Below are 15,379 nucleotides of genomic sequence, written 5' to 3'. Positions count from 1 at the left end.
AGGTTCTCTCATGGGGCAGCCAGGCAATAAGACCAAGCGGAAGCCTGCTTGGGAGCAATATTGTAAAAAAAAAAAATTATTTATTAACAGATCAAACACTAAATTAAGCTCTGTATGACAATAAATAAACCCTTTTTTATGTGTAACATTCTGAAATCATTTTATGGCATAACTAACTACTGTTATTTGTGTATTTTCCTAGTCAAAAATGTACAGCTCTCCAGGTGAATAGTGGTGCTGCTGGGCGAGAATTAGGACGCTGTTAGTCGGCAGAGCCTGTAGGGCTAGACATAGGACTGTTTAACTTAGTGAGGGATATTGTACACAGAGTTATTCTGTACTCGCATTCGCAGATTGAAGTCGGAAGAATTAATCTAAATCACAGGTAAATATTTACTTCAGATTGATGACCTGGGGCCTGTTTCAGAAAGGAGGTTAAGTGAAAACTCAGAGTATTTTAACCCTGAAATGAGAGAAACTCTGGGTTTTCCGTTTCAAAATGGCAGGTTTGTTAAACTCAAGAAATCAGGGTAAGTCAAGCCTGTTTCTGAAAGAAAGGTAACTTTAACTCAGAGTCAGTTACTGTGGTAACTTACTCTGTGAATCTAACCTGGTCAGAAGCAGGTTTTATTCCCTAAACTCTGAGTTTCAGTCGGTCTCCTCCCCTTTTTTAAAGATGAAGCGTATTTCTCGCATTAGCCTTACGTTTCCACACACCTATTTTAGGGCTCATTTTGGAGATGCCCATAAAAACGATTGATGGATACGTCGTGATTAACATAACTTTTGAAAATACGCATAATTAAACATGTGCATAACTGAGGTTAAACTTTTATTTGATAAGATGTACATAAACTACGAAGTGCACTTAACAAATTACAGTATGTACATTAAAAAAAGGTTTGTTAGAGATGATGATGAAAATGTATGTGAAAGGACAAACCATCAGACTGAGCACACTGCAGAACATCTTAAATGTTGTTTTAGTCATTCTAAAATGCCTGAACTGTTTCAGTATTAGTGTATATTATTAATTACCTCCGAGCGTCTGGAGTGTGTCAAGATCTCCGCGTCTGGCTTCAAACGCCCCCACGTGTTCGTTGTGTGTCAATTGTATTCTGAGGCGCAAGTACATTAATTAAATAAAAAAATCATTGACGCAGCTTCTTCGACCGCAGTAAATTCTGTTTTTACTGTTGATATTTGGCACAAGTTAATCAGGAAGTGACGATTGTGTTCTCTTCGACTGTTTGGATAAAAACGCTGCTTTATTTTTAGGCATTATTCCAGTTTTGCACAAATTTATGTAATAGCCTATATTTTGATGGAAACACAGCTATTGCCTACATTTTTGTCACACACAGAAATCACGTACGAGGCTTATCCTTTTTTCATAAATAATTAGCTTAACCTTCGACATGCACTGTTACTAGATTAATGGGATTATTATTCTGTCTAAAAATTATTTTCTTACTGATTACCTTCTTAATGTTCTAAACTTCTATCACTTGATCAATAAAAAGGCAGACACACAACAAGTGCGCTGTTAAATCTATTAAAACTGATAAAAGTGTATAAAAGTTTAGAAAAAAGTATAAACGACACACATTACATTACTTATTTTATTATACTTAAATGTTTAAATACTTAAAATTAAAAATTACGCATTGACTTGAGCAGCTGTTTTCCCAGGCTAACTGTCTCTGTTTCACTGATGGCTGCTTCTTTTAAAATATATACACTTATATTTGCTATAACTTTGCATGAGCAGATCAAGTTCAGCCGGAGAAAGAAATGGTGATCTTTTTTTTAAGATGTTGCCATAGTCACTCGTAATATCTGCGCTCCATTGATAATGCCTTTTTAAAGTCACGGTGTGCGCGCTTAACTCTGAGTTGGTCTACTCAAAGTTGATTGACCCAGCTCAGATCAGCTATTCTGAAACCGAAAACTCTGAGTTTTTAATCTCTTGGTAAATCAACTCAGAGTTCAAGTTTAAACTCCGAGTTGTTTGAACCTCCTTTCTGAAACAGGCCCCTGATCTTACTACAAATGCTCCAGTGAGCGCTCTCCTCAATCTCATGGCTAATACACATACACACTGTACACAAGTTAGCCACGCCCACTTATTAACATGTCAAGGTATATGGAATAAAAAATCTATTACAGTTGACAATTTATTCCATGAAAGTGATTTTTGGTCTCTACAAGTATATTGGAACAAACGTCACAATGTCATGAACACCAGCAATACACACACTTCAGCGCATTTATTCAAAAGGTCATCACCACATACGAGCATGCAAATCCACCATCTGCAATAACAAATAGCGCTTCATCATCACATAAGAACGTATGAGTCCAGCAGCAGAAAGACAGCATCCAGAAGAGTTTCAGCTGGTTTTAATGTCAGCGGACACACCAGGGCAAGGAGGAGCACTTTAAAAGAAACCTCTTCTTTGATGTCTTCATCTTGATGTTTTAGAATAACAATGACAGAGCTGTGCTAAAATCCCTCATATAAAATACAACACGCACCACCGCAAAGGCAGGAGGAGGCTTTTTATGAGTCCCGGCCCACTATAAACTCTGATGGGAATCCCATGTTTGAGGTTTACACCATGTACAGTATGTGTGCAAGAAAGAAGAGGGTCTTCCTAACTGTAGATTTAACCTTATTTGTTTTAATATGATGAATTATGCCTTCGGTTTTGTAAGTCAGAGTATTTGCTTTTCAGTGTATAAATAAAAAAGTAAATTTAACATCTGGATCACAAGCAAGATGTCCCATTTTAGTGTCTGCATCAAATTAAATTAACCAAAGTGATTTAGAATAGATAGAAAGCATGTCATATGGAAGTTAAGTATCGAAATGTCAAAATATTTATGAAAAAACAATGCTTATTCTGACTAGTACTTGTAAAAACGTACAAGAGAATAGTCATACTGAATGTTAGTATATTTAAAAATATGATAAACTGACAAATGGATAAAATCTAGTAGTTTAAAGGGCACCTATTTTACCCTTTTTTCAAGATTTAAGATAAGGGTTTTATGTCTCCAGACTGTGTCTGTAAAATTTCAACTCAAAACAACCATTAGATTATTTATTATACCTTTCACATTATTGGATTTTTCTCCTCTAAACACAATGTAGCTAATTTTGCGGCCTCTACCTTTAATGCTAGTTCTCCCTGCCCACTGTTCCCATGTGCCTGTCAGAGTGTGCTCTCCGGCTGAGTTAATACTACAGTACAAACTTTCCCAATGATTATTTGATGTATTTGTTGTTAAGTTAATTCAAGCCTTTCTGCAATGAGTCACTCACGATGTCGTTAAAAAGTTCAAACACACACAGCATGCGTGTTTAACTTTGCACTGTTTTTGCACAGCAATTGTGACAGAATAAATGTTAATATTCACTGCTGTATAGATATCCGTTATGTTCATGTACAAAATAAATCAGATTTAACGTCCACAAACTAGGATTAAAGCGTCTTCTTTTATAATTGTACTGACACGCGGCTGTGTTAACATCGCTGTAATTCATTACAAACATGCACTGTTTTAAAAACGTTTTAAACTTGAGTGAAAATCATTCTTTATCACATTTAATGATGATTGATGATCACAGAGAGCTGAACAGATCTTTTAATCCCAGTTGCTTTGCGCACGTCTTGTCTTGTTGATATGATTAAACAGTACACTTTACTACGAAGACATGTTAATACGCGGCTGTGAATCAATTCGGTGGCCGGTGAAACTGCACTCCTACATCACGTTGCAGTAGGCCTCAAAATGGGAGGGATTTGGATACTTTTTTAAAGTCAGGGAATTTAAAAAAGAGACTTATTGTCTTTATATCACCCTAATATGACAGTGGACACACTATACTGTACCTAAACACAGTTCTGTCCAAACAGCTTAAAAAAGATGATTTTCATCATAGGTGTCCTTTAAAGGACAGCGACAAAGTATAAAAAATTCTAATGGCAATTAATTAATATTTTGATTGCTACACTGCGATTCTTAAATATAATCTTTTAATATGTCATCAAAATAATTTTCTTATTGTAAAAATAACAGATTTTCAAGAATATATTAGAGATATAAATAAAAAACATAATTAGAAAATATTCATTATTAATAAACAAATCAAAACATAATGATATTTAAAATGATTTCTGTACATTACGGTAATGCTGTGTCTATAACAGTCTTTATCGAGCTAATTGGTTTGCTCGAGCATGGACACATGCCCACATTGAAGCCATCCCTCAAATCTAACTCAACAATATAAATAATAATGCAAATTAAATCATTATTACACAAATCCAAAAGAAGTACCAACATCTAATGCCTAAGAAATTGTATGCACCTGTTCTTAAAGGGTACAGCTCAAAAACACATGCTTGCATGGGGTTAATACTGGCAGAAAAGGTGATAGTCTCTGTACTGACCTGGATTATTGGCCTCTCTTTCCAGAACATGCAGCTCGGTGCAGTCAGCCAAGGAATGCTCCAGGCAAAGCTGGAGGAAGCGTGCTTGGGTCCGACTGACCCGCTTGAGGAGCGACAGTAAGGCCACAGTCTGTTCACACTCGTTCCATCCCTTAAACCAGCCGGCGAGGACTCCCACCTGGTCACGAAACATCATGATCTGTTGGCCAGGCTCACGATACAAGACTTGACAAGAGAAAAGACTGAGGCTTATCCAACAAAATTGCACTCGCTTCCACTGTCACTTGAGGTTTGGCAAAGAAGAACAGCCCTTTAAGGTGTTATTTGCTATTAGTAGGTACCAATGTATTGCATCTTTCTTCTTGGGTTTTGGAGTTGCACCTGGTGTGGGGGAATCCCTGTACGAAGCTTTTGAGATTGATGTTTAGTTGGTGCTCTTCAAGTCCTCTGGCCACTTACAAAATGTTCCTCAGCTTTCTTCCAGCATACAGTGACTGTCCAGCTTTAGCCTTGATGGCATTTTCAATAGAGAACATCCCTTTTCTGTGAAAGGAAAGGATGGAGATTGTATAAATACATACACAATGAGTAGCCCCACACAGAATTTCAGTATTTACAATAAGTTTAGTAAAATTATCCAGATTATTTATGTAGAACTCAATTTGTAAAGTAATATTTTCTGTATTTTACTGGATGGGTTATATGAGAGATTTACTGTAGGTTTTGTTCATCAAACAAGTAGATCTAATTGGATTTGCATTGTAAACCTTAAATACAAGTAAAGAAGATACTTATTTACTTCATGTGTTAAGTTTTCAACTTCTGTACTCTCAATAAAATTTCATTGAAAATCTGCTGACTGTGCAAAGAAACAGCATAAAAGGTCCACTGCAGCTTTTAAGTCAAACCCAGTTGGAAAAAATGTATTTTAAAGCTGGCAATTGGGTTTTAGAAGCTAGTTTATGGCCCAAGCTGGTCAAATAGCTGTTCAACCAGATCCAAAAAAAAGACAGTCTGACTATGCTGGTTTGGCCAGTCGATAATCTACTATCTAGCAAATTTACTAGCTAGTAGACAGTATAGTCAGCTGTACACTAAAAAAAGTGTTGCATGCAGAACTGTTGCAAACAATTTATTTGTGTTGAATTTAAACAAACAAATTAAATTGAATAATGTTCAATTAAATTTGTTTGTTTAAATTCAACACAATTAAATTGTTTACAACCACTTAACGTAAAAAAATGAGTAAATCCAAGGAATCATCTTTGAATAATTTTTTTCAGTGATAGTTTACACATGAATCTCTTTGCTGGTTTAACAACCCTTCAGAAACATGACAAGTGGGTGTAGTATTCAAAACTGTAAATGACACTGTATATTCATATATCTTCAAATATGACTGGTTTTCATCCATTAAACAACACAATTTTCAGCTATAAATAAGAGATTCTTTTTGCATTTTGCTGGTCAATTTCCATGGATTTAAAAGTGCAAGCTTTTTTAAAATGATACCATTAAGATATGTTGTTGTTAGACAAACACAAATTTGTGAAAACAGTGTTATGTGCACGAGTGTTATATTTTCAGTGTACATAAGCATGCAAAAGTACTTTATAACCAAACCAATGAAAGGTGGAGTATAAAAGCTATGTACACCAGAACATAGTGTTACCAGGCTTGGCATGAATAACACAATTAGGCAACAAATACAATTAGTTCACAACATAAATGAAAATCTTGAACATTTGTCAGAAATCTTTGTATTACAAAAAAAAACATTCAATGATAAATGGTGACACAGTGGTTCAGTGGTTTAGCACTATCGCCTCACAGCAAGAAGGTCGCTGGTTCAAGTCTTGGCTGGGTCAGTTGGCATTTCTGTGTGGAGTTTGCAAATTTCTCAACTGAACAAAAAAAACACACTTGTCTGAAAGGCTTGTTGAAAAAGTGGCAGCTTGTGAGTCTAAAGTTCATTGTAGAGTTGCACGATTAATAGAAGGTGATTTTTATGCAAATGTTGTCAGTTAAGCTAGTTGTTTAATCAGTATTAAAAGTCCAGCGCCTGCTTTAAGATGGAGCAGCACTTATTACAGAGCTACAGTTCACTGACAAACTACGCAAAACAATTGTGGACAATTTGATTATGTGATTATAGAGAGGGGCAACACAGTGGCTCAGTAGTTAGCATTGCTACCTCACAGCAAGAAGGTCGCTAGTTTGAGTTCCAGCTTGATCAGTTGGCATTTCTGCATGGAGTTTGCATGTACTCCCAGTGTTCATGTGGGTTTCCTCTGGGTGCTCTGGTTTTCTCCACAGTCCAAAGACATACGGTATAGGTGAATTGAATAAACTAAAAAGGCTGTAGTTTATGTTTGGGAATGAATTAGTGTGTATGGGTGTTTCCCAGTACTAGGTTGCAGCTGGAAGGGCATCCGCTGTGTAAAACATATGCTGGAAAAGATGGCGGTTCATTCTGATGTGGCGGTCCCTGATCAATAAAGGGACTAAGCCAAAGGAAAATTAATGAATAAATTAATGATTATAGACAGAAATATTTTGTGATTTGATGGCTGTTTTGCGTCGCTTCTCAGAGAACTATGGGTTTGTGTTGCTGCTACATTTGAAAGCACAATACTACATTTAGTAACAAGTTTATACTTCAATCTCAACGCAAAACTCGTGTTAAAAAAATGAATCCTTCCGTGAGATGATTAGTCGTGTGTTTATTGGTCAAATTGAATCAATAAACACAGTTTAATCCTCTGTTTGATTTCCAGGGTCTCTCTAATTCACAGAGTATTTGTTTTTTTTGCAATAGAGCGCCTTCTGGCTTTCAGAGGAGATTTACTACTGTTCACAGAACTGTTCTTCCCTGACAAGATGTGAATAAGAATTGTCATTTTTGTTGAATTGCAAGTATGACTTTATTTCAATTAATTGTGCAGACCTAGCTCAAATTTGTCCAAATTTTCATACTTTAAAAAATAAATATGATCTCACATTGTGTCAATCACATTTTAACAATAGCTATGTTTTCATCCACCTACTTTTATGCGCATTTTGGAGATGCGCATAAAAAAATCGGTTGATGGAAACACCCAGTTGCGTATACATTTTGAAAATGCGCATAAAAAACGTATGCGCATAAGTAGGATAAACTTTGTGTTCAATAGGAAAAGATGCGAATAAACTACAATGGAAACACTTTTAGCGAACAAATTCCAGTATGCGCATTAAAAAAAGGCCATGAGATTTTGTTATAAGAGATCATGTGATGATAAAAATGTGTGTTAATGGACAAAGCCAGCAGGCTGAACACATTGTAAAACATCTGAAATGTTATTTTGGTCATTCTAAAACACCTTAACCGTTTCAGTATTAGTGGTATTACATTAATAATTACCTCCAGAATAGTTCAGAGCGCCTGTGCACCTTCAAACGCCACCATGCATTCATTGTGTATCTGCATTGTCTTCTGAGGTGCAAGTAATTAATTTAATTTGCTTCTTTGGATGGAAACATGCTACTGTCTTCGAAATTTTCGACCATCATAAAAAAAATCAGATTGCTTCAATTGTCTGTGTTTTTTGCATCTGTGCCACTGTAGAAGTGAAAGCCAAAATCCAGAATACCATCAGACTCGCAGCTCAGATAATTTAACAACAAACAAATTGCGAAATACACAGATATGGGATATAGAAACAGATTGTGGCAGATGATTGCAGAACAGCTTGGCTTCAGTATTGACCTGAGAAACTGACATCCTGAAATAACGCAAATGAAAATTTCAGGTTCAGATTCACTGTAAGATGGGAAATCCACAGCAAACCATTTACTATTATTAGCTTTTCTGATTCCTGTGTGGTGGCTTACATTACCTCCGAATAAGTTTTCTGACAAAATGTTGTCAAATAAATTTGAACAGGCTTGAGAGACTTGATTAATGCCACCTACTGACATGGCTACGAATTCCACGAATTGACTCAGTGACCAAAACTTTTTTTATCCATGAAGAGTTTTTAAAGACTCGACTCTAGGATGACATAAACCTCATCCCAAGTATGTCTGAAGGGCTAGTTGGCACATTAGCAGGCACTAGCGCACTTGTAGCCTACACAATATTTAGTGACTATCAATTAAAAGTAAATGCTGATGTTTTCGCGAATGTACTGTAAAACTTGGAGCGGCTCAAGAATGATGTAGCTTCAATATAAATCTGTTTGATTTACAGTCATCCACATACCGTTTGCTTTCAGAACACATCAAATGTGGACAGATAAATGTGAACAGGTTTGAGAGACTTGCTTATTGCCACCTACTCACATAATTCCACAAATCGACTCAGTGACCAAAACTTTTTTTTTCCTTTTGAAGAGTTTCTAAATTCGAATCTAGGATGACACAAACCCCATTCCAGTTAGGTTTGAAGGGCTAGTTGGCACATTAGCAGGCACGAGCGAGTTTGTAGCCAACGCGTTATTTAGTGGCTATCTATTAAAAGCAAATGCTGACATTATTCGCTTATGAAATATAAACTGAGCAGCGCAGGAATGATGTAGCTTTAATATATTAATCCATTTATGCCTAGTTCAGACTGCGTGATTTTAGCCCCGATTTTGGCTCGCCGACAGGTTTTGAGAAATCGCCGACAAATGCCTGAAATCACAGGCAAATCGCTGCTCGTGCACGTGAGTGACAATCACACAGTATGAACGATCAAAGACGCGATCTGAGAGAATCGCCGATGAGTCGCCGATGCCTGTGAGATATTTAGCATGCTAAATATCTGGAGCTGTCAGCGATTTAAATCGCGCCGTGTGAATTGAGTTTTGACTGAAAATAACATCAGCGATCGCCTACAGCCAATGAGAGAGCAGCATTCACTTGTGTGTGCGTGTGTGTATACCTGCTGCAGGCCAGCGGGAGGCTAGGGGAGAAGTTAAAAGCGCTCTTTTTCGGTTTATTTGGACCCACGAAATGGAGGAAAAACTAGTGGAGCTTTGACAGGACTCAGGAGCAACCGTGTCTGTTTGACATTTCATACTGAAAGAAATTAGTTAATTATCAACGTTGAGGAGAAATGGCTAATTCCCTTTAAACCCAGGTGAGCAAACATGTACATGTTCTACCCCATTAAAGGCTTTTTCTCATTATGTAGTTAATAACAAAAGATATACTACATGTTTTTGGCTGTGAGACGTAGTTTGGACGAAGTTGTCGGCGATTCTCCCTATAGTAAAGTCGTGCAATGTGAATGTCCATGTCGCCGAACCATCTTGCAGTGTAAACAAAGCAGCGACGAAACGCAAGCCCAGACAGTCATGCAGTGTGAAAACATCTGTGACACGACTACTTTCAAAATCATGCAGTCTGAACTCGGCATTAGAGTCATCCACGCATTGTTTGCTTTCAAAACACATCAAATGTGGACAAATAAATATGAACAGGCTTGAAAGACTTGTTTATTGCCACCTACTGGCGTAATTCCACAAATCGATTTAGTGACCAAATTTTTTTTTCCCCTATCAAGAGATTCTAAATTCGAATCTAGGATGACACGATGTCAAGCACACGCGTATGCTACAGGCTGATTTATACTTCTGTGTCAAGCGCACACGTATGCTACGGCGCTGACGCATAGCCCTATGCCGTGGCCGTCGGCGTTGCTGACATGCACCTCTCAAAAATGTAACTACACGTCGCGACGATGCGTAGCGCAGGCTCTGTGATTGGTCAGCTTGGTATCGCTGACGAGTCTGGGCGGGACCGAGAGCTGCGCGACGGGTGCGAGCCCAATGGAGCGATTGTTTACAAGCGTGGAGTCCCGTGAAGGAGCTCCGGATGGAAAGTTTTGTTTTGTGTTTACCTCATAGTTAAAGTTGTTGCACGTCCTTCAGTTTCTGCCTCAAAATGAGCTAGTTTGAGCCACTTGTATATCCAGTAAGCGTTCAGAAAAAACAAAGCACCAGCGAAGAAACGCCACACAGATACACATTAACACCTCACTGCCTACTAGCGTTTTGGAAGTGTTAGGGCAGACCAACAGAGACAGCGCGCAGAAGTATAAATGCACAGCTACGCACGTTGCGTGTGTCGTGGGTTACGCAGGTCACTTGACGAAGAAGTATAAATCAGCCTTTTGCAGGCACGAGCGCGTTTGTAGCCTACACGCTATTTAGTGGCCATCTATTAAAAGCAAATGCTGACTTTATTCACGAATGAAATGTACACTTGGAGCAGCGCAAGAATGATGTAGCTTCAATATATTAATCCGTTTAGAGTCATCCACATATCGTTTGCTTTTGAAACACATCAAATGTGGACGAATAAATATGAACAGGTTTGAGAGACTGGCTTATTGTCACCTACTGGCGTAACTCTTTCCTTATGAAGAGTTTGTAGATTAGAATCTAGGATGAAACAAACCCAATCCCAAGTATGTCTGAAGGGCTAGTTGGCACATTAGCAAGCATGAGTGAGTTTGTAGCCTACGGGTTATTTGGTGACCATCTATTAAAAGCAAATGCTGATGTTTTCGAGAATAAAATGTAAACTTGGAGCGGCGCGAGAATGATGTGGCTTCAATATGAATCTGTTTTAATTTACAGTCATCCACACACGTTTGCTTTCAGAACACATCAAATGTGGACTAGTAAATATGAACAGGCTTGAGAGACTTGCTTATTGCCACCTACTGGCGTAATTTCACAAATCGACTCAGTGACCAAAACTTTTTTTTCCTCTGAAGAGTTTCTAGATTCGAATCTAGGATGACACAAACCCTATCCCAAGCATGTCTGAAGGGCTAGTTGGCACATTAGCAGGCACGAGCGAGTTTGTAGCCTACGCGTTATTTAATGACTACCTATTAAAAGCAAATGCTGACGTTATTCACAGATGAAATGTAAACTTTGAGCAGCGCAAGAATGATGTAGCTTCAATATATCAATCTGTTTGCTTTAGAGTCGCAGTTTGCTTTCAAAACACATCAAATGTAGACAAATAAAAACAAACACAAGCTTTTAATCTGTAATCGCGGCTATAGACGCGACAGCAAACATTTGATATCCAAACAGTCCAGAACGTTCCCAAAAAACCGTTGCTCTACTGTAAGCCAGTACATAACGTTAGGTAGCCTACAATTCAGTCTAAATTTTTACAATGTTTTCAAAGCCCTATGAAGCAATCCCTAAGTCAGCAGTCCAATGATGTAAACCCTGGCAAAAGCAACCCCTTTTATGAGTTATTAATAACTCCAAACTTTTATCCCGTTACATTTTCCATACTCAGACAATTCACAAAGCTATACAGTTGCGGCTTGGTTGAGTGATACACCCGTTTAAATAATCAGTCAGGCAAAAGTCACTCACCTAAAGGCGCAGTTGCATTGGTGATGGTCGTAGGACAGGACTGGACGGGACGGGACAGGGAGCAGCGGTGCCCCTTCACTCTGGGTCAGAGTGTTTGGCCATCTTGACGAGGTTTTCCTCCCCGCAGTCAGTCGCTCTTGTTTAAGCAGCAGAGGAGAGTCTCGGCATCGCTTCCCACATGCTAATAATTAACACGGAGCATTACGTCAGGGGCTTGGCAGCACAAGGAAGCACAAAAATAGAGAACGGAGTTGGGGAGCAGATCGTGTTGCTTATCCGACAGGAGTACGACTGACCGGGGAGCTTTTTTAAGGGAGAAAAGAGTCCGAGAGGTGTCCGCATCAAACTGGACGATGTTACAGCAGGGGTGGAAGTTTTGTTTGAACTGTTGTTTTTTTTCTTTCGAGGGGAGGGGGAGAAAAAAAGTTGTAGCCGTCAAAGTCTGAGGATGTTTGTGTTGTGGTGGAATATTGTAATTCTGACCTACTGTGACGCGCGCAGAAAGTGGGTTAACAAAGTGTCGGAAAAAAGGAAACTGGGATACGGTTGATTCCGCCCTTGGATTCTTCGACTGGGCGCGTTGTAGTTGTGGATTCCGTCCATGAGGCGGCGCTGCTGTACCGCAGTTTGAGATAGATAGATAGATAGATAGATAGATAGATAGATAGATAGATAGATAGATAGATAGATAGATAGATAGATAGATAGATAGATAGATAGATAGATAGATAGATAGATAGATAGACAGATAGACAGATAGATAGATAGATAGATAGATAGATAGATAGATACAAGAAAAGTACAAGAAAATATTTAATTTTTATTTAAGAAATGCATTTTAAAAACTAGATGCTAAGTTTAATAACTTTATATATAAAATAAAAAGGTAGGCTATTGTTAGACTACAGTCAATAAATAAATATTTATATAAAAATATGCTAAATTAAACTAACATTATAAATATTATAAATAAATGCAATTTAAATTAAATAACAAAAATAAATTAAAATGGAGTAATATGAAGATATATATATATATATATATATATATATATATATATATATATATATATATATATATATATATATATCTCATAATTATATATGTAACTAATAAAAGTTTGAAAAATGATTAGCTACAAAATAAATGGCTAATATTATAAGAAATGTATTAAATATAGTTTCTAGATTTGATATGAATATAAACACAAAATAATATAGGCCTACATTACTACATTAATAAAAAATATTGTAAGAAAATAAAATCTGGATGCTAAATTGAATAGCTATATATAAAAAATAAAAAGGTATTGTTAGACTACAAGCAATAAATACATATTTTACTTGAACAATTAACTAAATTAACAAGCTAATATTCGAAGTATAGCTGTTACATTCATAAATAAATAAGGAACAGCTACTACATCCCATAAAAGAGTAACAAAATACCAAATACAAATATTAATACTATTATTAGATCAATAATTTAAATTAAAAAAATATTAAAACTTATTTGGTTCGAACCTCGGCTCAGTTGGCGTTTCTGTGTGGAGTTTGCATGTTCTCCCTGCCTTCATGTGGGTTTCCTCCAGGTGCTCCGGTTTCCCCCACAGTCCAAAGACATGCGGTACAGGTGAATTGGGTAGGCTAAATTGTCTGTAGTGTATGAGTGTGTGTGGATGTTTCCCAGAGATGAATTGCGGCTGGAAGGGCATCCGCTGCGTAAAAACTTGCTGGATAAGTTGGCGGTTCATTCCGCTGTGGCGACCCCGGATTAATAAAGGGACTAAGCCCGCAAGAAAATGAATGAATGAATGAATAAAAAGTTAATTGGCAAAAACAGATAACTTAATTAATAATGATTATTAAATAATATTATTCAACAATAATTGGTTTTCATAAATTTTATGTTTATTGTGCATTGACGAGTTAAAAAATCTGTTAATATAAAGATATAAAGATAAAATAAATATAATATATAATAATTATTTATGTAAATAATATAGATAAGAAAACTGCAAAAATGATTAGCTACACAAAAATAGCTAAATTTAATAAATCATTTTTTTATTTTATTTTCGGTTTAGTCCCTTTATTAATCTGGGGTTGCCACATTGGAATGAACTGCCAACTTATTCAGCACATGTTTTACGCAGCAGATGCTTCCCATCACTGGGAAACACCCATACACTCTCATTCACACATACAGACAATTTTAGCTTACCCAATTCACCTTTACCACGTCGTTGGACTTGTGGGGGAAACCCTTGTGAACGCAGGGAGATCATGCAAACTCCACACAGAAATGCCAACTGACCCAGTCGGGACTTGAACCAGCAACCTTCATGCTGTGAGGCAACAGCACTACCTACTGCGCCACCGCATCTCCTATCTAATAAATTGATAGTATATTACAAGAAATGTATGTAATATAGCTGCTAGATTTGATACAAACGAATACATAAGAATATATAGGCTAATGTATATTTTAAAAAAAATATTGTAAGAAAATAAATATTTGCTTTTTAAATAGGCCTACGGTAAATACAGAAAATAAATATATTTGTCAAGCAAAAAAAATAACATATCTAAATAACTATGTATATATAACATTAAAAAATATATTATAACAGACAAAATATCTATATAAATTAATAAATATATTAAACAAAAAAATTAAAAATAGTTGCTTAAATATAAAATCAAATGAAAATACTCAATAGATTAAATAAACCATGCAATGTGATAATAAAATACATGTTAAATTAGATAAATAAATAATAAACAAACTAAAACATATGAAAAATCATAGCTAAATGAATGAATGTGGCATAAATATTATAACATGAAGAAAAATATATACATACCACATTAAATAAATAAATAAACAAACAAAATATATGAAACATAGCTACTTAAATAAATATACACTCATATAAAAACACCCAATAGATTAAATAAACCAATATTATAATGAAATATATGTTAAATTTGATAACTAAAACATATGGGAAAAAGCATTGCTAAATGAGTGAATGTGACACCTAAAACATGTTGCTATATGTTACACTTACACTGATAACCTGTTTAACAGGATTTCCCAATATTTCACAGCATCAACTAAATATATATGTTAAATAATAACCAAATTAATAACATATAATACCTAAATAACTTTGGCAAATATAGCATTAAATAATATAAGATGAAGAAAGAAAAAAAAAAAAAAAAAAAATATATATATATATATATATATATATATATATATATATATATATATATATATATATATATACTGCATTAAATAAACAAATAAACAAAATATATGAAATATAGGTGCTTAAATATAAAATCATATGAAAATAGGCAATAGATTAAATAAACCAATATTATTATACATGTTAAATTAGATAAATATACAATAACTAAGCTAAAACATTTGGAAAAAAAGCATTGCTAAATGAGTGAATGTGACACCTAAAACATGTTGCTATATGTTACACTTACACTGATAACCTGTTTAACAGGATTTCCCAATATTTCACAGCAT

The 15,379-nt window shown here is 35.9% G+C and overlaps 1 protein-coding gene across 2 annotated transcripts in view; it reads right to left on the bottom strand.

Moving 5' to 3' along the window:
• samd4a (sterile alpha motif domain containing 4A) overlaps positions 1-12,367 on the bottom strand; it is an 80,447-nt gene extending 68,080 nt beyond the window's left edge. For both annotated transcript variants that reach the window (XM_087290235.1, XM_087290236.1), the window contains exons 1-2: positions 11,831-12,367; positions 4,461-5,003 (exon numbers count right to left, since the gene is read on the bottom strand). In XM_087290235.1, the coding sequence (XP_087146361.1) occupies positions 4,461-4,656 (196 nt within the window). In that variant the 5' untranslated portion in view covers positions 4,657-5,003; positions 11,831-12,367. The remainder of the gene's footprint in view (positions 1-4,460; positions 5,004-11,830) is intronic.
• Positions 12,368-15,379: the final 3,012 nt, after the last annotated feature.

The sequence above is a fragment of the Danio rerio genome, chromosome 17 (genome assembly GCF_052040795.2).
Source record: "Danio rerio strain M-AB ecotype USA chromosome 17, GRCz13ab, whole genome shotgun sequence".
Lineage (NCBI taxonomy): Eukaryota > Metazoa > Chordata > Actinopteri > Cypriniformes > Danionidae > Danio > Danio rerio.
This window is presented reverse-complemented; position numbering and strand designations above follow the sequence as displayed.